This window comes from Cyprinus carpio, chromosome B5 (assembly GCF_018340385.1).
Source record: "Cyprinus carpio isolate SPL01 chromosome B5, ASM1834038v1, whole genome shotgun sequence".
Lineage (NCBI taxonomy): Eukaryota > Metazoa > Chordata > Actinopteri > Cypriniformes > Cyprinidae > Cyprinus > Cyprinus carpio.
Genome location: NC_056601.1, coordinates 7,137,306 through 7,164,954, shown reverse-complemented (window position 1 = coordinate 7,164,954; position 27,649 = coordinate 7,137,306). Strand labels below are relative to the sequence as shown.

At 35.8% G+C, this 27,649-nt stretch overlaps 1 protein-coding gene and 1 pseudogene across 1 annotated transcript; both read left to right on the top strand.

Moving 5' to 3' along the window:
• Positions 1-2,580: 2,580 nt before the first annotated feature.
• zgc:110329 (uncharacterized protein LOC550500 homolog) lies at positions 2,581-11,687 on the top strand. Its single transcript, XM_042723982.1, has 8 exons — positions 2,581-2,945; positions 5,558-5,743; positions 5,844-5,918; positions 6,003-6,098; positions 6,635-6,751; positions 8,304-8,354; positions 8,757-8,873; positions 10,219-11,687. Exons 1-8 carry the CDS (start codon positions 2,859-2,861, stop codon positions 10,543-10,545), a joined length of 1,056 nt encoding a protein of 351 aa, XP_042579916.1. The 5' UTR covers positions 2,581-2,858; the 3' UTR covers positions 10,546-11,687.
• A 3,621-nt stretch (positions 11,688-15,308) lies between these two features.
• LOC109090587 overlaps positions 15,309-27,649 on the top strand; it is a 27,759-nt pseudogene continuing 15,418 nt past the window's right edge.

The following is a 27,649-nucleotide window of genomic DNA, read 5'->3' as shown; positions in this document are numbered from 1 at the left end:
GTATCTTTTTAATATTCAGCCGAATCTGTCTGACCTCTGCATTACTTAAGGATGTGCTAATCGCCTTCCTGATGTTGATGATCTTCTCAGAAAAGAAGGAAGCAAACTCATTGCATTTGCTGTCGGAGAGCATTTCACTGGGAATCTGACTTGGGGGGTTTGTCAGTCTCTCAACAGTAGCAAAAAGAGTGCAAGTGTTGTTTAAGTTACTGTTTATACAGTTTGAGAAGAATCTCTGTCTAGCTTTGGCTAGTTCCACATTGAAAGCATAAAGGCTGTCTTTATAGATGATATAGTGAATTTCAAGTTTCGTCTTCCGCCACATCCGATCAGCTTTTCTGCATTGTCCTTTCATACTCTGAACTGCTGTTGATTTTCTCCAAACTGATTTCTATCTGCTAATTTTCTTATTGACTATTACAGGAGCAATATAATCAATAGCTTTCTTAACTTTTGAGCTAAAGGAATCAAGGAGAAGATCAACAGAGTCTGCAGAAATGCTTGGTGTTAAAGATATAGCCTCCATAAATAGCACACTAGTGTTCTCGTTAATGCATCTCTTTCTGAAAGAGACAGCTCTAGATTCAGTGGTAGCAGAGATCACTACTGTATATCAGAGAAAATACAGAAGTGATCAGATAGTGCTACGTCCTTAATAACAATGGATGAAATGTTTAGACCCCTACTGATGATTAAATCTAGAGTGTGTCCACCTTTGTGTGTGGGTCCATGCACATGCTGAATCAGGTCAAAAGTGTTTAAAAGCATTATAATTTCTTTTGTAGTTTTGTTGTCTGCATTATCTATGTGAATATTAAAATCCCATGTAATAGCAAAACAGTCAAACTCTGAGTAAATCATTTATAACATTTCTGTGAACTCTTCAACAAAGGCTGGAGAGTATTTTGGAGGCCTGTAAATAATGCTAAACAGAATGGGTGGAGCACCTTTCAGCACAATCCCTAGATATTCAAAAGACAAGTACTGACCAAATGACACTTGTTTGCATTGATAGACATCTTTAAATAGAGCAGCTACACCTCCACCTCTCACAGAGTGTTTAACAGTCCAACAGACACTCATGAAAGTAAAGTTAGGAGGGGCTGATTCATTGAGGACTGTTCCACTGCAGCTGTCTTGTATAGCCATGTTTCGTTTAGAAACATAAAATCCAGATCATTTGTGGTTATTAAGTCATTGATTAGAAATTATTTATTTTTTAGTAAGCAAATGTTTAAAAATGCTAACTTGATGGCAGTGCTTTGTGTCTATACAGCAATCTTAGTTTGATGCATAATAGGCCACAGATTAGATGAGTAAGCCCTTCGGCTTGAGAAAGCCTTAGACTTTCTATCACATAATAAAACAGAAATAAAGAAAGCTACAGGCACACTGGGTTCTCGCTTATTCTGTAAACATTTGTGAATGTTGCTGCTATTATAGCGGGAACCCGACACATATCACTGAGAGCTGCTATCAGTTGTTTTTGGTTCACCTACAGCAGATGGAGGGTTTGGGCCCTGGCGTTATGGCAGCGGCCAGAGAGCTCTCACAGGAGCAGGGCCCACAGGCTTTGGTGGTTGGGTGGCCCGCCATTTTTTAGTTGATATCTGGGGGCTTGCAGCAGAAGAGTGGGACAGTTTGGTCCCAGCATACACCAGTTCCTCCATTTTCTGTGAAAAGCATAGAAGTGGAGATGCTGGAGAGAGGGATAATGTGTCTGGTGAGATGGGCTGTACTCTGGTGTTTCCGGTGGCAGTGATATGTTGTCTTAGCTTCCCTGGCTGTTTTCCAGAAAGTTGGAAAACATAAACGAACAATGACCATTAGCCTATACAGTATTTATAGATCTTTGTTAATGTAAGTTAACAAAAATACAGTCATTCATTGTTAGTTTCTTGTTAATTCACAGTGCATTAGCCTAACTAATGTTAACAAGCACATCTTTTAATTTTAATAATGCATTAATAAATGCTGAAATGAACATGAACTAAGATAATAAATGCTGTAGAAATATCTATCTATCTATCTATCTATCTATCTAGGGAAGTCGTGGCCTAATGGTTAGAGAGTTGGACTCCCAATCGAAGGGTTGTGAGTTCGAATCTCGGGCCGGCAGGAATTGTGGGTGGGGGGAGTGAATGTACAGCGCTCTCTCCACCCTCAATACCACGACTTAGGTGCCCTTGAGCAAGGCACTGAACCCCAACTGCTCCCCGGGCGCCGCAGCATAAATGGCTGCCCACTGCTCCGGGTGTGTGTTCACAGTGTGTGTGTGTGTTCACTGCTCTGTGTGTGTGCACTTCGGATGGGTTAAATGCAGAGCACAAATTCTGAGTATGGGTCACCATACTTGGCTGAATGTCACGTCACTTTCACTTTCACTTTCACTTTCATCTATCTATCTATCTATCTATCTATCTATCTATCTATCTATCTATCTATCTATCTATCTATCTATCTATCTATCTATCTATCGCTGTCATTGTATCTGTGCTGCAGGGCTGCCAGGTTTTCACAAGAAAACCCGTCCAATCGCTACTTAAAACTGGGCCAATCGCGTTTCTGTTGTGCTGGCCCTTTAAAAGGTTTGTCCAGCACGTTGTTTGGTGGGACGGAAGTTGGGATAAGAGTACACCTAGCTGCTGCTGATGTGCTTTTCAAAACAATTCATTGGAGTCGACTGCAAAGCTGAACATTTGATGGAAGTGCTCGTTATGCATTCAGACGGGTCTTAGGCTCTTTATAACAGACTGCCGTCTCTCTAAGAACAAAGGCTCATTGAGTCTTACCGGCAACGGCTAACATCTGAATACATGGAAATCTCAGACTAACTGAAACCAATTAATGCTGTCACCATGCCGTCTTACGAAGAATGGAGAAAAACCATTCACTTCTATTATTTCGTTAAATTCTCTCTAAATGTCTATTCAATGCTGTTCTCGGTAAGTGTACGTTTAAAATGAAAGCTGTCCTAGCGTTGCTTTGTTTCTCCCTCACATAAACACACATGCACACTCGCCCTGAATGAATATGCTCTTGTTTGTATTGAACGTATTGGCAGTATTAATAAATATCATGGTAACTTTGACCGTATTTACCGGATCGTTTAGAGTTTACGTGCTAGTTTCGCTTTAAAATTTCACAGATGAGCTTTGTGTCTCGCTGAGAGATTTAAAGGCGCAGGACGTTGTTGTTTCTGTAAATGTGTCACATGGTACTGATGACCGTGAAGGGATTCTGTATTTACATTGATTTGTTTTTATATGATTCCTGAATATGGTTGGAGACTATAATATTGAAATTATATAGTTTATCATCCTTATTATCTGTATAGAATATATATCTATAGATTGTATATAGACTGTCCATTAGGGATGCAAACTACATTGGCTATTGGGACTTTAAAAATAAAATGTATATATCAAGAAAATGTTGGACATTTATTGGCCAACACAGAATATGTAATGTATTCTGCCTATTTTAATAATAAAATAATAATATAATCATATATTAATGTAAAGGGATAGTAATAGATTATGGCGAAAATGTATATAAAAAAAGTACTGCACGTTTAAAGTAATTACATGTGCACATAACACATTCAGATATACTCTTACACGGACCTTGCTTTTAAAGAGAGAGGACCCTGCACCCCCATTTTTTGGGGGGACATTTAAAAAAATATGTCTAATTAAACTATTTTAATAGTGAGCTTTTGCTTAATAACCACCCACTATTAGGATTTGTTTATGTTATTTCAACAAGAAACAGTTTTCCACTTGACTCACTAGTGTTCTGTTTTCTCATAGGAAATGCAATAAGTCAGTGCCTTATGGGAGTATCTTGACTATTAGGGTTTTTGGAACATGATGATACAAGCAGAAATGTCTCTCAGGATATTCTTCAAATCATCTTTTCTCTTCCCCATCTCTTAAAGGAACAGTCTACTCAGAAATAAACATTTTCTCACCCTCCTGTCATTCCAAACCTGTATGACTATGAAGAAGACATTTTGAAGGATGTTGGAAACCAAAACCAAAAGAAAAAGTACAATGAAAGTCAATAGTAACCAAAACAGTTTGGTTACCAACATTCTTCAAAATCTAGGGATGTAACAATACACCCCAAGCCGGTAGAAAATCGATACAAATATGTGATGATTTAAATCGGTTGAGATTTAAAACAAATCGCGATACAGTTGGTGGTGGGAGTTTATATGAATGTATCTCTCATAAGCGGCCTTATGTCTCACGTGGGACGGATAGGATTAATAAAAAAAATAAAAAAACACTCGGGAGAACTGATTGTCTTTAGAAAAGTGGATATGGTATTTTCTTTTCATCTTGCCACTGTCGTATGCATATTAAAGTAGTGTTCATGCTTTGTTTACAGCAGTAACCAAGGAAATGCTATATGGCTGCTCTTCCATAAGCGCCACCTGCTGTAAGAGATTGAATTTGCATTTTCATTCAGCCCATCTGCTGTTTGTGTCTTGTGCAAATGTCTTATGTAGTATAAGTCAGACCATTCTTCTTTTGCTTCAGATTTTGAAATTATGTGTTCTAATTTAAATAAAAACTGATTGTACTGCATATATGCAGCATCTTTGTTTGGGTCGCAATTAAAATGCAGTGGTTGCCTCTAATTTTAAGCGGAAAGAGCACAGACAAAGCCTTAGCTTTTTATATAAAGAGATTTCTTTTATTTGTGTCATTTATTTAGTTTGGGGTTTGTTTTAAAATTTCAATTTTGTTTTGTTATTTGACACATTTCAATTTCACAAAGAAATGTGTAACATTGTCCAAGCAATAACAAAAGGACACCTTTTCATTTAGGATTGTCTTAAATCTCATTTTATATAAAAAATAAATAAAATAAAAATCATGAGAAAATCGTATTGTGAAATCAGTATCGTGAATTGTATCGCATCATAAGTTGAGTGAATTGTTACATCCCTATCAAAATATCTTCTTTTGTGCTGGGATTTTCATTTTTGGGTGAACTATCCCTTTAAGATTGACTCATAATCTTTACATTTACTTCATCGAGCTTCACTTAAACACTGCCAATTATCAGTGAACAGAAAATAAATGAAAATGTCTGGAATCTGAAATTGACAGATGACAAAGTTAATCATCACACAAGATTTATTAAATTAACCTTCCAGGAAGAACAGTCAGGGAAGAAAATTGCAAATGAAGTGGTTTCAATTAGTATGCTGTGTGCTAATATAGTCTTTTGTTAGCACACAAATTGATATTAAGATGCTGCATTAATCTTCTTTATGATCTGCATCATTTCATTTACATTAGTTGCGCGTTTTAGCTCAGCACTCTAAGAATTATGTCTGCCGTAATATAGGGATTAATGTGAGGAACACAAATGATTCATTGTTTGATTTTACTTTGGATGACTGATCTGCATGACTTGGTTGTGCATTGAAACATTGATTTCAACTTTATATCTTTGCTGCATTTCTGATCTAATCACATAATGTTATGAAGCTGATATGACTTGTAGAGATGTTTTACCAGACCTGACCCTGTCCCCTTAGTTGCTTGGTCTGTGCGTGCTCTGTATTGGAGTGTATGCAGAAGTGGAGAGGCAGAAGAATCGCACCCTGGAGGGGGTGTTTTTGGCTCCTGCTGTGGTCCTCATACTGCTGGGTCTCGTCATGTTCACTGTGTCTGTGATGGGTATGGTGGGATCCCTCAGGGATAACAAGACTCTGCTGCACATGGTGAGTGTTGCTTGTCTGTTCATGAAAAGATCCTCTTCTATCATGTTACTGGTGATTTTTTTTTTTTTGTGCTGTGACTTAAAGTAAACTCTTTGTGCAGTTCCTGTGTGTGCTGTGTGTTCTGCTGGCTCTCCAGGCTATTGCCCTCATCATTGCCCTGATCTTTGAAAAGACGGTAAGACGTAAAGAAACTGAGAGCAGAGGCACTGTTAAGTTGTATGGTCTGTTGTTAATGAGTTAAATTTTTCTTTGTATTTAGACAATCAAATTGTTTCAGAATAGTATACGAGAAGGAATCAAGCACTACTATGATGACCTGGACTTCAAAAACATATTGGACTACGTGCAAGAGAAGGTTGCTTACCAATTTTATTACTGGAATCTAAGTGAATTATACACCCTCGCTAATATGGTCTACCTCAAGTCAGCCATAAATAATTTCCATCTTTCAGGCAGTAAAATATAGTTTGTCACTTACAGTCTCATTCATGTACAACAATGGCAGTTTTCTCATAACACAGGCACATAAATATTCACTATATATATATATATATATATTATATAGTATATATTTAAATGGAAATTGAGTTATTTTAAATTGTAATCATATTTCAAAATATTACTGATTTAACTGTATTTTTTTAACAAATGCAGCCTTTGTGAGCAAAAGACAAAAACATAAATTCTTACCGACCACAAACTTTGGAGTGGTCGCGTATATAATATATAATATTTTGTAATTATTTTTATTATATAAAAATACTGCATAGTCATATTTATTATTATTATTATCATTATTATTCATGTTAAGAAGAAAGTATCACTCAAATCATAATGAAAATTCCCATTTTAGGCTGCCTTTTTTGTCACAATCTCGCTTTGTCTTTTCAGTTTTCTTGTTGTGGAGGAGATGAGTACAAGGATTGGGAAGTAAACCAGTACCACTTCTGCAATGGCACGAGTCCTTTGGCCTGCGGTGTTCCCTACACCTGCTGCATCCGTCAAAGTGTTAGTCATTCTGTGCACTTCTCCCAGTCATGATACATTAATCAGCACATATGTCGCCCCTGTACATGGTAGTCTGATGAAAAAAGCCTGCATCACAGGCCTTTTTTCATGAATTTGCCAGTAATCATTTCTTGCTGAAAAGAATTTGCTTTTTTTTTCTTTTTGCAATGAAAGCAGTCTGACCCACAGGTCTGCAAGTACAGGGAGCTGATTTCTGAGCTTTTTTTCTGGTGGGTTTAGAGAGCTTTCTAGTAAATGCTGTTCCCCATGAGTCAGTGGAGAGTGCATCATGACAGAGAGAATTTAATTTGCCTGCCCTGCACTGCATAGAGTCTGCTCTACTGTTTATGAGTGCCCCTCTCTCTTTCTCTCTCTCTCTCTCTCTCTGAGTTAATAAATGTTGATTGGGCACTAATGCACAGTTCTCCTTTTGGTATGACTGCTCACTGCAGTGAGAGAGCACAGGCCTTTTCGGGCTAAGAATCAAAGACTGCCAACATGATCAAGGCTTTAGATCATTAATCTGTTTCAGATATTTGACTTCAGATGTTTGCTTATCAACTGCAATCCTAATAGCACAAACAGATAGGTGCAGACATTCAATAATCTGCTGAATTTGTATCATTTTTACCAGGTTTTGAGAGAAAATCTTCATATAAACACAGTAAAATGTGTTAAAAGTGTGTACTATGCTTTTATTAGGTGCTGAAAGCATAAGGATAGTTCACTCAAAAATGAAACCCGCATGTCATTCCAAGCCCCAAAGACCTATGTTCATCTTTGGAACACAAATTAAGATTGATGAAATCCAAGAGCTTCATAAAATTACGGTCGCTGTGCAGGACTATACGTGGACTAATTTAACAATGTCTTTACTACTTTTCTGGGTCTTGAATGTCTCAGTTGTGTTGTTGTCTATGCAGGCACAGAAGGCTCTCGAATTTCATCAAAAGTATCTTAATTGTGTTATAAAGATGAATGAAGGTCTTATGGGTTTGAATGACATGAGGGTGAGTAATTACAAATTAATGAGATAATTTTCAGTTTTTGGGTAAGCTATCCGTTGTATCATCATTTGAGTACCAAAAAAATCACTTTCTTCACCCTTTACTCTTACTACTGAATGCATTCTCCATCTATTTCAGTTCACATCATCTCATAACATGGCATCCATTTTTTTTTTTTTTGGAAAGCTGAGGTGGAATGTCACATGGTATGAAATGTATAAGAGGAATTGGACCGGGCTTTTGGGAGCAGGCTGTTTGTAATCTGATTAAGTGGGCTCCCTGCTCATCAGTCCTATTACAGATTCCATCACTGCAATGACCCTCTACTTTAAAGGTTACACAAACATGCTAATAAGTGTGTGCTGGAATTCCATATGGAATTCTGAAATATGAAATTCATTTTAAGAGTCAAAGGTCATCAGAACACAACATTTACAGTTAGCCTAAACTCTTCTGTACCAACAGCATCACACTGACCAAATGACACTTCAAAAGTTTTCAAAAACTAATTTTACTAATGAGTCCTGTGTGTTTATTTCTTTCAGGTCGGAGAAGTTGTGAACACACTCTGCGGCTACAAAACTCTCAACCAGCAGGTAAAATACACAATTGCCTGCAACCAGCCATCACTGACTTATGTTAAATGACTTGCTTCATTTTACATAATACTCGCTCTTATATCCAGCGATGCATTTGGAGAGAATCATTTGGCGGACCTTGACACTTGAGATTATCTTTAAAGGAGAAGCTGTGACAGGAAAACAAAAACCTCCAATAGCCATTTCAAGTGCAATCATCTGTAATGGTGGCGCCATTCAGTTGTTTGTTCCATAGATAAAAACCAAGCAAATAACATCAGAGCCATTACAAGCACCACATCTATTATGCCATTACGATGGACACTAGTTGTGATATTTGAACCCTGTTTCTATCATAAAATCAAAGCATTACCTGCCACCTGTACTGAATTTGATTTCTTTCTCTCTTCTGTATTACAGCGTGAAACTTTAGATGGCATAATTCATGTGCGTGGCTGTATCCATGCTGTGAACCTGTGGATGGGGGACAACATTGGAGCTACTATTGGAATTTGCTGTGCGGTTGGACTACCACAGGTTTTATGATCATCTTTTCCTTCTTGTGTTTACTGTTTATTATTTATATCATCCTACCCTGAAATATATGTATCTCTTCATCGTGTACTTTTCCTTCTGCTCCCCTGGCATTCCACATTTCCATTTTGATTGCCTACTACCTATTCTGTTTGACTCTTCCCTCGTTAGAGAATCTTCTGGCACACAATAAATGACAGAAAATGGGCATCTGCACTGACCAGATGCAAATGCCCAATGAGGGGTGAATGACTCTTGGAGAAGCTGCTGGCCAGTCTTTGAAATATTTTTACAAAATAACTAGCCTGCTCATCTGTCTCTCTCTTTTTCTATCTGCTGAGTTGAGGGAACAGGTCACATTAAATACAGCCACATGGCCATGCCTGCACATTCCTCCATTAATGCATCAATCCTCTAATTAGAGCAGAGGAACAGTCCTCTTGCACAAATATGATGGAGTGTGTGACAAAGATCCAGTCTAGTAAATCAAAGTATGGTCGGATTAATGATCTGCTTCTGTTTATGCCCAGTATTACTGTATATTTTATCATATGCTTTACGTAAATCAAGGATTTGTCTTTATACAGTAAATGACAAGTGAAAAGTATAGATTTGGATCTGTAACTCTGCTTTGAAAATAGATTATAATTATGTGAATATTTATGAATATATTAGAATAAAACTTAAAATAATATATATTACCCTCCTGATTCAAAAAGTAAAAAAATTATATTAATTTGGTGAGCACATATACTGTTCATGCATACTATGACTTATGTGCTTTGATAAAAGTATTTTTGGTAAAAGTATTGTATGGATCTTTTTTTTTTTTCACTTTTTGGGGTCAGTTTTTGATTTTTTTGTGTTTACAGTTGAACATAACTGTTTCTTTTGTAATACATTTCAAAATGTAGTTTATTCCTGAGATTGCAGAGCTGAATTTTCAGCATCATTACTCCAGTCTTCAGTGTCAAATGATCCTTCAGAAATCTTTCTAATATGCTGAGTTGGTGCTCAAAATGTCTTATTATTATCAAAGTTTATTACAGTATCTCTTGTTTAATATTTTGTGAAAATCACAACTTTTTTTTGTCAAGATTCTTTGATGGATAGGAAGTTCAAAAGAACATCATTTATTTGAAATAGAAATCTTTTGTAACTTGTACTTTTCATCAATTTAATGTGTCCTTGCTGAATAAAAGTATTAATTTCTTTAAAAAAAATACTTGCCCCAAACTTTTGAATGGCATAGTATATTTATTTATTTGGTGACTTTTTTGCTCTTTATCTCCAAAAGACATCTCTTGACACTTGACGTGTTAATGTTTCTTTACTGTTATTTTTTTAGCTTCTTGGTATTCTCTTGAGCTGTGTCTTCTGGAATCTTTTGGTGGAGATGAGTGAATCTGAAGACATGGTGGACTTTAAGATCCTGAAACGTGCCGGTTTCAAGTACAGAGAACTGGACCTCTCGGGTGCTGGATGGTGTATGTGTCTACCTCGTGACGGAGGCTACCTGCCTGTTCCTGTAGCAGAGCCTGACAGCTGGGCTCCAGACCCCATCCCTTTTTACCTGGAACAAGAACAGCCCAAAATATCCTTTTCACATTCACACCTTAAGAGCCAAATATCAAAATCAGGTATGGGAATGGATGAAGTGGACAATCGAGCTTAAGAACCACAAAGAAAAAGAGGCTGCATCTTATTTTTTTTTATTTGATTTGTATATAAAAAAGTACACACTGTGTGTTAAGATAAAGTGAGTTAGTTGCACTAAATGTTTTTAGGCATGAAAAAAGGAGAGGTTTGTATAAAACATTTCATAATAGATGGAATCAAGTTAGGAGATTTCCACCCGCTTGTATTTATCAAACTTTTAAGAACAGTTTACACAGTCAATTGTTTTTCACCATTTTAGTTCATTCTGTGTTTTATGGGATTAAGTTGTTTTATTAGTCATTTTGTTGTATATATTATTGTAGTTCATAAGGTACATAGAGAGGACTCTATGAATTAATTGTTGGCAATCAATTAAATTTTTTTTTTTTATGATTTTAATGCAAAATTAAGGCGTATATTACGATGACTTCAGGGAAATCGCTAGCTTTGGAATTCGTTAAAGATTATCAATGTTTTGACTGGCATTCATCTCTACTAGATGCATTGTTTCTAAAAACTTTTATATGCACAATTTAATTGTTTTTACATTACGCTATTGTCATGAGCCCAAATTTCCAAGAAAAAAGGAACATTTGGGATTAGTATGGATCTGCTTTATCTTTTAAAAAGCATGAGGTTTGTGTAATGCTGACATTTTTAATGGTAATAAGTACCAATGAAATTATTATTTATTAAAGTGTTGCCTTAAGTACAACAGAAGCTTTTTCCCTGAGTACCTCAGGCTATTCTACAATAGCCACATTAATTTGCAGGTAGGATTTTTTTAAATGAAGGGAGACCTGGTACCACTACTTGAAGTTTTATTTGTCTTTAAGTAATGTTCATAATGAACTTTTAGCTGTTGAAAACCTCTGTTTTAAATGTGTAGTTCAAGTTTCATCTTTTTTACTGTTTAGGAAGATAAAAAAAAAAAAACTTTTAGCATGAATGTTGTCATAATTACAACTGTCTTCCATTAACGTATAAAACCTGCCTTTTAGTTGCCAGTAGCCTTTTTGAAATACCTCACAATCGCACCTCTTTGCTAATAGACCTTTTCAGGATGATGCTAAAGATGGACTGCTGCGCTCCAGCTAATGTAGCTCTGGTTTTGTAGTAACATTAATGTGACTTTCAATAAAATTTGCTTGAATTAATCTTTTAAGTGTCTCTCGGGTTTATTCTGCATTGTTGAATATAGCCCCGAAGTCTCTCAAGCCTTCTAGTGGAGTGATAAATGGAGCTGTGAAAACCTCTAAGGAGCTGGGCTTGTGGATTCTTAGAAACTGGCCGCCTGAACTCTTGAATGCATGAGCCGTTTTCTATTGCATAATCAAACTTTTTAAGTTGTTCAGGAGAGTGAATGTTGCATAATGATGTCCCAGTGGTTTTGACAATTGTATAGATGACTCTGAAAGGCTAATGTATCTTCCCAAAGAACTCAAATTGCATTTAAGGACTCTGATAGCAACTTGGCATATTAAAGCGAGTCTAATTGATGCTGCTTTCTGAGCATCATCATAACACATCACTCATATTAATTCCTGTGCAGAGCAATCTATCTTCATCCTAACCCCCATTATTTCCTCACTGCTCACGCCACTTTCCTCCTCATGGTGATGGCCATCAAGAGGCTGCATGTGGAATAATTATAGCCGGTGTCTCAATAGGAAGAAATGAACTGCAGCACTGAAAATAACACTTTGTGTGCTGAAAGCAGGGAACAAAATGCATCCACACAGGCGTAATTATGATAATAATAACAGCATTAATAACAGTAATTAACAATTGCTTGCTTGAGGGAGGCATAAGGATGGGTTCTTGGTTTTGTAAAATGGATGAGTGCATCAAACAAAGATGAGGCTAGGAGATCAAGTGATGCACTGCAGATGAATTGTCAATGCTTGAGTAGATGGTTTTTTTTTTCCTGGCATCCGGAAAATCTGGAATGAGAAGAGAGTAAAATCCCAGCATTGAAGTTCTTGAGAAGAAGCTAGAGAACTGATTTACTCGTGAAGGAATAGTTCACCCCAAAATACAAATTTACAAATTCACTGCAGAGGATCCAGTAATGCTAAAACATGTTCAGCTAAAAAAAACTAAATCTTGGATGAACTGAGGGTGAGTGTATTTTCAGCAATTTTTCATTTTGGGGTGAACTTTTGCTTTAATAATGAGGCAATGCAGTGAGCCAGCAAGGGCGAAAAGATCAGGTTTGATCGCAGTATAGAGAAAAATATTGTTTTATCCCCTCCCTAAGGTTTTGATGTTGTTCAAACATTTAATTTTATGCAATTATGCTGATTGGTGGACATTTAATCACTCAAGTATCAACATTTTCACATAGTAATAATTATGCTGCTTCTCTGAAAGAGTAATACAACATTAAAAGGCCAGAGCTGTTTGTTTGTGTCTTATAGAGAGTGAATATGGCTCATTCTGGCTGCAGCTTAAAATACTGTCTCTCTTATCTAAGTAATGAACCCAGTGCATCTATCTCTGTGGGGACTGTGAGGAGAAAAGTGATTTCTCTACAACAGGGATTTGGAGTTTTTTTTTAAATCTGGATGAAAGCGTATCAGTGTTGACCTGAGACTGGCAGCTTTGAAATAAACACCTTAAACGTCAAGAGAACACATTAAAGCTGCAGGGCATTCAGTTGCTTGTTTTGTTGCTAAAAAATAATAAATATACCCATTTTTTATAATCTATCATTCTATACCCAGAATTTTTAATATATGCAAGAGCAAAAAGCAATGTGCAAAAAAGAGGGTAAATATCAGACTTAAATGAACCTAATATGATAATAAGGGTACAATTTGAACTGTAAATGATAGAAAATGGGTTTAAAATTACAATGTTGGTTTTCTAGCACCTGTGCCCTCCAATTCTCCATAGACTAGCTAATTTTCTTGTTTTTGCATAACCTGCACAACTGTAAGGTGTTATAGAAACTTTCATCTTTAAGGTCAAAATATTGGAATCAATCACTGCAGAATTTATAAGTTGGTTCAAACGACATCCAAATTGTTAATGTTTTCATTTTACATTTCAGACATTGGTGTGCTGACATTCATTCTTCTGAAGTTTACTAGAAGTGTAATAGCTATGCACTGCGCCTTGCCTTGCCATTGTCCCTGAGGTAATGCACACCTACTCACCTCATCTCATCATCTTCTGACAAAAATCCCATATGGTGTTATCACCGAACGCGAATGCATAAGTGGAGTGGAGCCATGCTCTGGGCGGCAGAATGAATCCAATCTCGCCAATGAATATCACTGTGTCCCTGATTACTCACACAAATGCAATGCATAAGTGGAGTGGATTCTGTCCACACAAAGAAAATGGCTTTTCATATGCATCAACATGTCGTTTCTTCTGGAGATTTTCTGTTTGCACAGATGATTGAGAGCTGACTGTTGAATGATGAGTGAGGTTCTGCTGGCAGTTAATGAAATGTGTCCCTGATGGATTGTCAGTAAGGACCTCGTGTGGATGATGAAAGAGTGACATTGAGAGTTATATCAATGCAATATCTCACAGGCTGCTGTATATCAGCAAAATCAAGAGTACTGAACAGAATTAACTGAACACATCATGTATATTGGCGATTTGTATACAACCACGTGTTAAATAACTTGCAAGGACGTTAATATCTCCCCAGTATCCCTTTCCGTTTTTTTTTATTTATTTTTTTCTCTGAAAATAGAAGCCAACCCTATTTTTTTCTCTGAAAATAGAAGCCAACCCTAGTAAAAAAAGAAAATATTTTTAATATACATTTATTTCATACTTAATATAGTTCAAATCTATTAACATATTTACTGACATATTTACCCACTTTTCCTTAATTAGTTTAACGATTTAAAGGTTCCAAATAGGTGTTAATCAACTAGCTTTCTACAACCCAAAGACTATGAAATGACCATAACAGGTCTTCTTTATGTAGATAATTCTTTATTAACAAGATTAGTCCAGGTCAGCAGGAAACACAAAGCCTGAATCCCAAAGGATGAGGTCATCAACCAACAAATTGTGAGTAAGGTTATCTTGAGTCTGTATTTGTTATTGACTGTGTGTGTGTGTGTGTGTGTGTGTGTGTGTGCGTGCGTGCGTGTGTGTGTGTGTGTGTGTGTGTGTGTGTGTACTTTGATGGACACAGAGCATTGAGTTTGTGCACTCAGTTCAGCATCTGCTATAAATTGGATTTTTCTTAGTAGTCAATATATGTCAAAGCATATATCCTGACATTATCCTGTCATTTGTGTTCATGAAAAAAAAGGAAAAAATACCTTGAGGCCACAAAAGTCACTGAGAGAAGTCAGAGCAAAAAAATAAAAAATAAAAGAAGAACAATTGGGTAGGTATTGCCAGATTTAGATTTTTATAGCCAACATTAGTTGACTAAGAATGTGATGCTAAATATATTCTTAAAATATATGAATATGGCCAACTCAAACAAAAGACTTTATGAAAGTCAGTGTATGACTCGACTTTTTCCAGCATTCTGACACAACCTATTTAAAATGTTAGGATTTATGTAGGGATACCCTTCCTTACGGAGTGAATAGTCTGGTTAAATGAACAGATGTGGACATGGGAGTGCACAGTGAGTCAGTAATATCCCTTAACACAGCTCTCAATGGTCCATTTGCCTGAGTCCCAGTTATCTACTTATCGACCTTGTCACCAGTCCATAGCATTGACTCACAATTTGTGGATGTGTTTGCATGTGCTTGTTTAATGGCTGATTAACTGTGAGAGGGCTTAAATAACAATTATATGAACATGTTCAGTTTTTGTCCCGTGTCCCATAGAGCTGTGCTCCTCAGTGATTTTCTGTATTGATGAGTCCTTTCGATTTGCTTTTCTCCTCTCCATCCGTGCACTGCTACTGAGATCAGGTATGACTTTTACCAATCATGTATTTTTATATATGAAAGCAAAACTTTCTCAATGTAGTAGCTCTTTAAAAAAAAAAAAAAAAAAAGGAAAATGGGACGATCCATTGAGCCGCATGAAACATGTTGATAGGGTGATGTGACATTGCTGCAACGTATGCATGTTTTATCTGCATTTAGGTTGTTTGGGCTTGTATATCATTGCTTAAAAATCATTTCACAAAAAACTATTAATGTGTAAATCATTGTTTGCACTTATAATCTTTATAAACTTTTGAGGTAAAATAGCTCAATATTGCTCAAATGTCATTGTACAGATATGGATTACTGTGGCTGTTTTTTTTTCAATGTTACAAAAGATTTGTATTCTATTTCAAAAAATTATCACACTTCCCACTAAAATATTAAGCAGCACAACTGTTTTAAACTTTGATAATAAGAGCTGTTTCTTGAGCACCAAATCAGCATATTAGAATGATATGTGACACTGAAGACTGGAGTTATGCTTGCTGAAAATTCAGCTTTGCAGGGAATAAATAGCATTTTTAAAAATAAATTAAAATAGAAAGTTCTTATTTTAAATAGTTTATTTAAATTACTGTATTTTTGATTAAATAAAAACTATTAAAAATTCTTACTAAGCACAAATGTTTGAACTGGAGTGTGTGTAGAATAAAAGTTAGAAGTAGAAGCCAAACTATTAAAAGTGAGCGATGACATTTTCAGAGATAATTTGATGAGACAAAACACTTATTATTACTGAATCGGATTTCATTTAACATGATGAATATATCCATGTTCCTTGCTTCCTATTTAAAGGGTCCTGTGAGCAGGACCTATTGCATGCATTTTAATCACTGCAAGGTTTAGTTTATTTTAATAGCTTCATCCAATGAAAAGTAAAATGTTCATGGTGAATTAACACTGACAATACTATAAATCTGAGTGTTAATCCTAAACTAATGAGCAATTGAGAGAGTGTGAAGGAAAATTTCCAATTAACTTTTGTCAGTGAGGCTCTGTTTAGACAAAAGGCGTAACATGAGAGAGAGAGTAGGGAGGTTAGCAAAAAGAAAGTAGTGCGATGCAGGAAGAGAGAGAAGACACTGGGCCAGTGCTGTAAGTGGGTTGAGTACAAATGGGGACCCATTGATCGAGCCTGTGAGTGAGAATGGCCAACAGCATTCTCTTTTCCCCCCCCCTTAGTCCAATTCACCATTGTTCTCGTGTCTCTTGCTCTGCTGGCCCCCCCCCCAATGGGGGCGGGTGTGCAGGACACCAAACAGTGGACGTCTAAAAATCCCATACAGAACCAATAAAAAGCAACACCAATTAAATTCATAACCATAAGTTTATAACTAACATAAATCCATATTTTTTGCTTCCTCACTTGAGCAAGTTTATAACGGATGAAAGTCACTTATACTCACTATATTTATTTGATCAAAAATACAGTGAAATATTATTACAAATTTACAAAATGACTTCATTTTCCTTTTAATATATTATAGAATGTTTTTTATTCCTTTGATGCATAGCTGAATTTTCAGCAGCCATTATTATAGTCTTCGGTCATATGTCACATGATCCTTCAGAAATCATTGTAATATGCTGATTTTCACATAACATTATTTGGTATTACTCTTAAAAATAAAGGTGCTTCACGATGCCATATAAGAACCTTTTTGTCCAAATGGTTCCATTAAGAACCTTTAACATCTGAAGAACCTTTCTGTTTCACAAAAGAAGGTTCTTCAGATTATAAAAAGGTAAGATAGAGATGGTCTTAACGAACCTTTGGACTGAAGGGTTCATGTTTTTGTGGAAACCAAAAAGAGTTCTTCTATGGCACCACTTTGAAGAAACCTTTTAAGCACTTTTATTTTTAAGAGTGTATCAGTGTTGAAATGAGTTGTGCTGCTTAATATTTTGGGAAGTTTTTTATGAATTGAATGAATTTTTATGAATATAAAGTTCAAAAGAACAGCATTTGTTTTAAATAAACAAATAAATCTTATGTAACGTTATAAATGTATTTACTGTCACTTTTGATCAGTTTAATAGATCCTTTCTGAATAAAAGTTTTACTTTCAGAGGCTTCGGAAGGGAAATCTGTTTTATTTCAAATTGCACAGGATTTGCAAGATTAAACAATTTACACAGTGTAGTGTTCACAAAAACTCTGCTGCACATTTACTGAATTGTATCCATTATATTTGTAAAACCCTGAGGCAGTAATTCTATTTCATAATTGTAATTAAATCAGAGTAGTTCAGTGCCTAAAATGTTGATGTTTAATTTGTGCTCAATAAAATAAGTGTATATGAAAATCATAACCTGTGAAATTATTCTAGTGGCTTTACAGTGAAGGGAAGAGACTGGCCTTGGAGTTTTCCTCCTGGTCGTGTAATTATGTATCTTTCCATCGGTCATTTGCTCTGTTAATTATTTCACTATTGATCTGTCATTGGCAGTGATTCAGCAAGCAGATCAATGCCCAGTGTGTGCCACTGCTGCCAGACATGCCCCTGACCTTCTGTTATGCATGATCAAAACTCATAACAAGAAAAAGTGATGATCTGAAATTTTTTCAATAAGTTACAGAAATACGGTGTGCATTCTTTCTTATCAGTATGAGATCATGTTTATTGTATTATAGGATGGACCATGATCGAAGCATGGGCAACAGTCGTTACCGTTATGAGGAGGAGGAGGGTGAGTAGCCTCAGGCATGAAACCACACACACAAACACAAATACAAGAGTTGAATGATTAATCATGTGATCAGCATGATGATAGTTACATGTGTATGTTGAGCTAATTGGGCCATATGCAATATTAGAAGTCAGTGGGCCATCATAATGATTTGAAGCCGATATTTCAAAGTGGAAAAAAAAGTGCATTTATTTGCTTTAAAATTACCATCATGTCACTAACATGAAATTACAGCAATAGAAAGACAACGATTCAATCAACTCCAGATGGACAAAAATTCCGCCCCAATTTGTAATCCTGTACTATATATATATATATATATATATATATATATATATAAATTCCAAGAAGTCGTTTAACTTGGATATACCCAACTGTTTTTACCCACTTTCCTTCTATTATCTATTCACGATTTGAGAGACACAACTGAAGAAATAAAGTGTCACACACATCCAGCCATTTTGCCATCACAGAGAGATAGAAAAGGGGACACTGCACAAAGCACATTATGTCCATTTTAGTGAGGTTATTACTGCACCAGCAGCTAAAAATATTTTTCCTCTTACTTTCACAATTAACCAGACAGTTTTTTCCTCCTCCACTTCACATCTCATAAAACATACTGTACATTAAGATGAGGGATAATTATAGTTGAAATTACAAAAGTAACTGTTCCCTGAGGGGGAAAATAATGTATAAAAATAATTATTGAGGGTGTTCTACATCTTACATACGATAATATTCAAAAGGTCTTTTTTTTTTCTTTTTTTTTTTTTTTTTTACAATACAAAAAAATATTACAACAATAAAAAAATGCATTTCTACTATTGTAATATATTTAAACAAAAATATTTAAGTAATTTATTCCTGTGAAGGCACAGCTGATTTTCATCAGCCATTACTCCAGTCTTCAGAAGAGATCATGATCCTTCAGAAGTCATTCTAATATGCTGATTTGGTGTTTAACAAACATTTCTTCTAATTATTAATATTGAAAACAGTTATATTTGTGTGCTCATATTTGTGTGTAATTTGTCTTCTTCAATGATTGCTTTGTTATAACAATTAGATTAGTTATCATTTGGGAGTAAACTTTAATAGTAGGCCTACGATTTGCTTACGGCTAGATATTCTCTTTTAGTAAGTGTTTGAACTTTGACAGAACTGGAAGCTTGAAGATTTTATTGCAAATGAATATAGGCCATTTATCGATCCTACAATGTCAGTATTGAGGGATACTGTGTCAATAGTTGAACCAGATCATGCCAATTTGGTCACTTGGTCACGTTTGCTTGAGTAAGCAGAAGATTTTCTATGAAGCATGAAATTACTTTCCAAAATCAATGACATCCAAGACACTGAACAACATGTCATTAATCTTTTATCAAAAAGTGTTCTGCCTTCCACAGACCATCAGTCTATCTACATTGGTGTGCCAGCGCCCCGCGGTTACCGTCGCAAACGCAGGAGGAGACGTTCGTCTGTGTTGAGTCATGATGCAGACGCAGAACGAAGACTTAGACACGACCATCACAGACACGAACACTACGACTGTGATGACAGAGACCGCTACGATCTGGAGGCGGGAGGCCTGGATCAACCAGAGCACAATCTACCACCAGACATCAACAGAACCAGTGAGTCCTTAATAAGCTCTGAAACAGAGCTAAAGTCATTCAAATAAGTGATTTGTAAGTGTTTCCTTTATTACATCATATGATGATACATATGAGTGAGCAGGATGTAAACTAAAACCTTTACCAACACAGAACTTTCCACATACTTTATTGCCAATATGGTGATCCAACAGACTTGTGATAAAAAAAAAAAAAAACTTTATGCATATAGGTGCAAGAGATGGGAAACAGTTAAATTCAAATACCCAGTGAGGCAATAGATTCAAGGAAATGTATCTGAAAGTTAGAATGCAAATTCAAGGGGACGACAGGGAGCAATACCACCATACATTTCTTTGTTTGTGTGTGTGAAATGGAGTTGTGCTGAGTTTATCGGATATACCCCGCACACTCACTCTCAATCTCTTGGTGAGCCGAGGGCAGGATAGAGCCGTCACTGCAGAATAGAAGACCATGAAAAACAATTATGGTGATGCATCTCTAAACGCATGAGAATAAACAACTTGTGGTGCATCAAAGTTTGCATTCAGCACAGAACAGAGAAATAAGCACGTTCAAAGAAAATACACTTTCATTTGTTATTTTTATGCTATATTAGCCTATAATAATAAACTTGTCATCTATAAAATGGGCCATATTTTAGGTCAAAACAACATACCGTGCTATAATGTATTATTTATGAGTTCTGATTTATAAGTTGCATTCAGTATAGAGCTGATCAGTAATCCTAAAACCCAGAAGCGATTTAAAAATTAGCCATGGATTTTCTAGGGAATTTCCAATGGGTTTTTAGAGAAGATGTGTTTGATTTATGAGGAAAATAAGCTCTTTTATGGTATACATTCATACCTCAAACATGAAATTTAATGGCTGTGTTTTTAGTTGCTAGCAGGTGTTATTTTAATATTATATTTATAGTAGCTGAAGCTGTTTATATTTTCGATTAGCTTTCATTTGTATATTTTCAGTTTGCATTTTAATTTTGGTTTTGGTTTTAGAATTTTGTTTGTTTAAATAGATTTTTTTTAAATAACCATTAACTACTGTAGCATTCTCTATTCTTTTTTTATTCTATCTACTTGTTATTTATATATATATATATATATATATATATATATATATATATATATCTATATATATATATATATATATATAAAACACTGACGCTAACAATTTGTTGAAAAGGAGCTACAGTGATAAGATTATTTTCTTTTTTTGCAGTCATGTTAAATCGGAAAACTGGAATTCTATGCTACTTGTTAGCAGCTTACTTTTTTTTTTTTTTTAAAGATTATAACATTTGATTAAGATACAAAATGTTATGTCTTAAAACAAAACATTATTATTTATTTTTTTCAAATAACATTGAACATATACCTTATTTTTTTGTTATTATTTAAAAACCACCGTCATTAAATCCATAGCAAATTAAGGGAACCCATGGCAAATTGGCCTTCATGATTGGCCTACAAATTAACATAATGTCTAAGCACTGTATTATTGATAACCTCCCATTTTTTCAACATTATGACATGGACTAAAAAAGGCCATAAACTCCTTTGCTGCTGACATGAGACTCAATGTTATCTACCTTCCCTCACTTATTCTCAGCTGTGAGTAACTACAACTCATCATACACTGAGAAAAAAAAGTAACATTTGCTTAATTTTTCTTTTGCAAGATTTTGCACACATATTTAAGTCACATTTAAGTATGGAAGTAAAATCTACTTAACTATGTTATGTAAAAATAAGCAAAGGAAATAAGTCAATTTAGCATTGTTGGTTAGGGTTTGATGAGTAATTTCTACTTAGGTTTACTCTGCAATACTCACAGTCACAGTTTGTCAACTTTACTCAAACAATGTGGCACTGAAAAAAGCATGCTATTAAAGTATGTGGTTCACTTACAAACATGTAAGTAAGCAACAGCATGTTATCCTTTTTAAGATAATAAGTCTGCTCAACATAGTTATAACCCAAATGAACACAGAGACCTCAAAACTTGGTACACAATATTTTGAGTAGAAAATAAACTCCAGGTGTCACAAAACAGCAAGTTACTAAACCATAAAACACTGTAAATGCAACTCGTAAACAGTGAAAAATGTAACCTTATTAAGTATTCATGACCCAGCATAATGGGAACAATGGGGTCATAACTTTGATATTTACTTAGAGAATCCTTGTAAACATAATCCTTGCAAACACTTTTTTATTCTTGCCTGAACTAAATTATTTAATGTAGAAATTACATTGTTTTTCTGTAGTATTTACTTCACTACAAAATCATTTTTATCAGTGCACTGCAGCATCAGCAGACACACCACCATTTGTAAGAGTAAATATTTCACAAGAAATCTTTCATTACTGAAATCAATGCTGGATTTATGCATGAATGTACTTTTTAATAGTTTGGTATTCAACTTTAATTTAGTCAACAGCTTCTTAACTAATCACGTGGTAACATTTCATATTGCTGAATTATAATAGTTGGAGTTTCCATGACAGCAGCACACTCTGCGTGTTTGCCTCTTGTCCTTTTAACAAAGCTGTCAGTTCCTTTGTCAGCTGTGTTCTCAGTGTTTAATGCTTCATGCGTCGCTTCACATTCAGCATAATAGACGGGAGGTTTAAGGACCATTCTCTCACATGTAAAGTTTGACTTTCAGCATGTTTCTTGGGTCTTTATTATGCAGGCACCTCATTCCACGTGTCTTCTTGATTTTGAGGTATATCTTTTAATCTTCTGGAAGCCTGTTTGTGGAGGAAGAAACAAGAGATGATCAAACCATAGTTGGAAGTAAAGCTGTACCTAACAGGTGTTAGAGCTGAGAAATGCTGAGCATAGAAATGAAAACAAATAAAGAACAGAACGACCCAGACGTTGCCACATACTCCCTGGCATCACCTCAAACAAGCCCAGAAAAACAAGCACAGTGCAGCTTCAGTCACAGCTCACAGCTTTAGTCATCACACTGAAAATTAATGAACAATGGCTTACGCTGCGCCGGTGTTCCTCCAGGCACAGTCAGCCATCACAACACCGGATCAAATAAACCCAGTGGGTGTCCTTGTTGTTTCTTCCCAACTTTTGGGCACACACTTTCACTGCGTGTGGTGTTGCACTGCACTTTTTACTTTATGAAGGCCATCTCATTCTGCTATCTGACTGAGCGAAATCCAAACAGGCAAGTTTTCAATCCCTTCTCCTCCTGTTCATCTCACAGTGTCCCCAGCAGCAGAGCGACTGCGCTACATTTTGGGGGATGATGAGGAAACCATGCCCACACCCACTCTCTTCACCGAGATGGACACGCTGCAACACGAGGGAGACGAGCTGGAATGGAGAGAATCAGCTAGGTAGAAAAACATACACACAAAGCCATCACCTATTGGAAATTAAAAATTTGTATTTTAGAATATTAAAATACTCCTGCCTCAGTTTAATATGCATCAGATATTGTTAGTGAACCATTAATATGATGATCCTGTGTCTCTGTGGCACTTTCAAAATATTGCTGAGCTCTGTAGCCATAAAGCTACCATGCAGGGATAGTATTGTTAACTTAAATTTAAATTTTAGCTGTTATAAACTTTTCTGTTAATTGAAATAAGGCTGAAATATAAATATATATATAAAAAAACTTTAACTTAATGAAAATAAGAAAATGTTGCCTAGGCAACAAACTGAAATAAGTTTAAGAAATAAAATGAAGTTGAAGAGCTAAAAAGTTGGGAAAAGTTGGCCTGTGATGACCTTTGAATTGGCCGGAACAAAGACAAAACAAAGCAGTTTTTCATTTCTAATTTATCTTAAATGTTACAAAATTTAAACATTGGCCTTGTAGATAATATAAGTGAATTTAATCTAAAAACATGTCATTTTTTATGTAAAATGGTTGCCATTATTTTCAGCCCATTGCCAAAAATCAGACTCAGTCAAATTAGATTTATGGCCCTTCATTATAAAATCTAGGCACTTCTGCTGTAGTGAGACCTTAAAATAAAACAGCATTTGGGCCTGAACAACATCAACATCAGAAACTTGCAGTTGCTTTTTTCTCTGCTTGACTTCAACTTTGTGTGTGTGACTGCATATCTGCAGGTGGGTGAAGTTTGAGGAAAAGGTCGAGGAGGGTGGGGAGAGATGGAGCAAACCCCACGTTTCCACGCTCTCCCTGCACAGCCTGTTTGAACTGCGGACATGCCTACAGACAGGCACCGTGCTGCTTGACCTGGAGGGCTATTCACTCCCACAGATAGTCGGTGAGCAACCAGCCTCTTTATTATGGGTGTTTGTCCTCTAACGGGGGGCGCCACTGAACCATCTCAACCTTTGTAGCACATATCGTCTTGCATACTGAAGTGTTTCATCATCATAGTTTTTTTTGATGCATTATAATGCTTTGCTCTCATACAAGTGTACTTTTCAAAGCAAACCACTTTAACTTTTGTCTCCTGTAGATGACATCATCGAACGTCAGATAGAGGAAGGGTTGATTGGTCCTGAGCTTAAAGACAAAATCAGCTTTGTCCTGTTGAGAAAGCACAGACACCAGACAAAGAAGCCCATCCATCGCTCCTTTGCAGATCTGGGAAAGTCTGGCTCTGGAGGCAGTGAGTGTTCAATCTTTAAAACGGTTCCTGTCTCTCTGTCTATCCCTACACATATTGTGCACAACAGGTTGAAAAATGAAGGAATACATGAACAGTAACTAAACTATAGCACTGCAGTGGAACTGCAAAATTCTGTTGTCAATTTGCAGATGTTTTTGTGCATCTTCAGGTATAATGCAGCCTAATTGCTTGTTTTTCTTAAAATGACATTTCATCCTAAAATTATCATTATCTGCTCACACATAATGTTCTGCAGAATCAGCAGAATATTCAGGGTGCTCTTTTTCACACAAAATGGGTATCAAGCTCAGGAAAGGACAAAGAGGAATTTACTGAAATTAGAGATTTTCAGTGAATAAAGACTTTGGATTTGTCACACAAAGCTGTATGGCTTCAGAAGACAACTTTTATGTAATGCTTTCATCCTTTTTTCAAGCTTGACAGCCATTGGTCCAGTTTTGTTGTTTATAAAAGACTGACACAGTCTTTGTTAAAATTCAACCTGCTGAATTTTATTCTGAATAAAATGATATGGGCTTTAGGTGACATAAGGGTGAGTAGATAACAGACATTTTTGGTGAACAGTCCCAATCCCATTTCACTTCTTTCAGTGGGTTATTACAATGCTTTCCTTTTTTTCACAGTTCATTAGCATCAACTTAATAGAAAAACAACTCATCTGCTTAATAGTTCATTTAAAAAGTTGTGATGTTGCTTGTATCTCATAGCTCGGAGCCCAGCCCGATCCCCTGCTGCTGGAGCAGATTTTAACCGCTCAACAGAAGATCTGCGAAGCAAACAAGCAGCCAGCTATGGCCGACTACGTGAGTCCGCATGCCCCTTTTCATCTTTGATCCTTGTCTCCATTTTTAATTATTCTACTCTCTAGAAAGTATCAGTGATCTGTTAGTTTGGTTGAAGCAAGTTAAAGAGTTCATTCTGCTTAAGATAGTGTGATTGATCAACATTTCCTGTTTTAAATTACATTTTATATAAAGCTTTTTCATTAATGCTGCCCAGCAAGAGTCAGATTAGTTGTCAAATAGGTAGCTGGTGAAGTAAGACGTAATGAATAATTTTGATGAAATATTTGAAATGACATTCTTGTGTATATTTGTGCATGTGTGTCTGCAGGCCATGCTCAAAGCAGGAGTATGAATGACATTGCAGAAACACCAAGCACAGACCAGGTGAGTCACATGGTTTCACAGTGTGTCTGCATCTATACATATAGAAAGAAGCCACAATTTGTCAAGGCATAAAAGCCTTTGAATAGTTCACTACAGCAGCTGCAAGGATCTTTTGTATTTGCTTAAAAGCTATTTTTAGCTGCCATGACTACTTTTCCAGACTGACTTCACAAAAACATCCAAGCAATTCTAGAAATCTCTTTTGCTTTCTTTAGCATCATTATATTGGAATTTGATGTATTAATTTAAATAAATGAAATGTATGTTTTTTCTTAATAAAAATTAATAAAGCTAGAACTACAGAAACACTTGTACAACTGTACAAATCACCAAAATGAGAAATTCCCGCCATTCCTTTATATAGAATAGACATTTTACAATTCGAGTCAAGTGTGTTGATGTATTTGACATAATGATGATTTTGTCTAAACTGTGCTTGTAATAAGAAGTAAATTACAGCATATATGCTAGTATGTTCTTATGAATAGGTCACTGTGATTATGTGTGGCTATGCTGATCTGATGAGCTATGGTGTCTGGGTCAGTATTGATCTGTCATTGGGGAAACGTGCCATCTGACTGTGTGGTCCTCGTGCTAGGCTCTCACATGCAGAGGGATACCCGGGAGCCAATGTACTAGGCTACAGGTTCATTCCATGTCAACTCAACCAGAGGTCCCAGCTCAAATTTTTGATTTTGCTAATATTTTTTCTGAAGAAAGATAGACATGTATAGTGATGAAAGCCAAAATATGAAATGTCATGGATGAATGTTTACTGAGTAATCTACTATTTTGTAGAGGGTGGTCAAAATGGCAATTTCCACCTACGATTCAGAGCCAAATTACAAGGGGGTAAAAATGACTTCAGAAAGATGGCAGCATCCTAATGTTATTTTACACAGAGATTGGTAGGTCTAATGGTAAAATCTGTTGACTTTAGCAATCTTTGATACATTATGTGCCAATATTGACGAATCAAAAATGGGGAAACAGCACTTTTTAAGTTTTTACTCCAAAGTTTGCATGTCTGTAATTTAAAAAGTATTAAAGATATTTCAATGCCTGAGCTGGGGAAGTTTCTGAAATTTGGTTGATTTGACACGGAATGTTCACCGGATAGCCATCTGTCACGACACTCATTTATAACTGTTCTGCTTTCGTTCACTTAGATATATCAGCAAGTTTTCATGAGCAAAAAGCTCCCATTAGCTGGACTAAAACAACATGATTTTGACCAAATTAATGTCGCCTTGATAAGCATAAGTGGTTTACTTCAAACACACACACACACACAAAACTTTCGAATGATAATGTAAATCTTTTAAAAAATAACTGAATATTTATATCTAGACTTTCCAAATTTAAAACCAAGCCTTACTATAGAAATAAGAAAACCTAATTTCACATCCTGAAAAGGTGTGCTTCCAAAACTATTTCAAGCTGTTTATAGAGACAGGAAAATGTAAAGCATTGCTTGGAGGAACTCCAAACTGTTATCCAAAGGTTTTCGGAATAGGCCTTCGTTTACCAGATAAACCAGCCTTTCTGAACTCTATTCTTGTGCATGCCTGATATACAACCTGAAGATGGGACAACATCCTTCTACATGAACATTGTAACACTGGGGGACTTGCTTTATGATTCACCAGAGAGAGAGACAGGAGGAAAGCAGAGAGATTCATCTAAATCCAGACTGCATCTTATTCAAGCGCTTCAGATGGAATTGTTCTGTCTTCGAAGTGATAAAGGCTGCAAAAGTTTTAGTAATAGAGCTTAAAGTAGTACAAGTAAATGGGTGTGAGAAGTTTCACAGAGTGTAAATAGCAGTAAATCAACTTGTTTATTAAAATGTGCAGTTTTAGATTGTTGGCACATATAAAGAGCACAATTACAGAACAGAATCTATAAAATATAATATTACATTTTGTTTGAATAGAAACTTTAATTAATAGACAGCAGCACACAGTTAAGGGTTAAATGACAACGTAATAGTCAAATGATGGAACAAAAGGGTTAAACGATAGTATAAGCATTCTATGATAGAACAGAAGGGTT

Coding starts and splice junctions, on each gene's coding strand:
- zgc:110329 (XM_042723982.1), top strand. CDS start 2,859: ATGCCGTCTTACGAAGAATGGAGAAAAACCATTCACTTCTATTATTTC. Junction 2,946..5,557: donor TCTATTCAATGCTGTTCTCG/GTAAGTGTACGT, acceptor CTGTCCCCTTAG/TTGCTTGGTCTGTGCGTGCT. Junction 6,099..6,634: donor TGGACTACGTGCAAGAGAAG/GTTGCTTACCAA, acceptor TTGTCTTTTCAG/TTTTCTTGTTGTGGAGGAGA.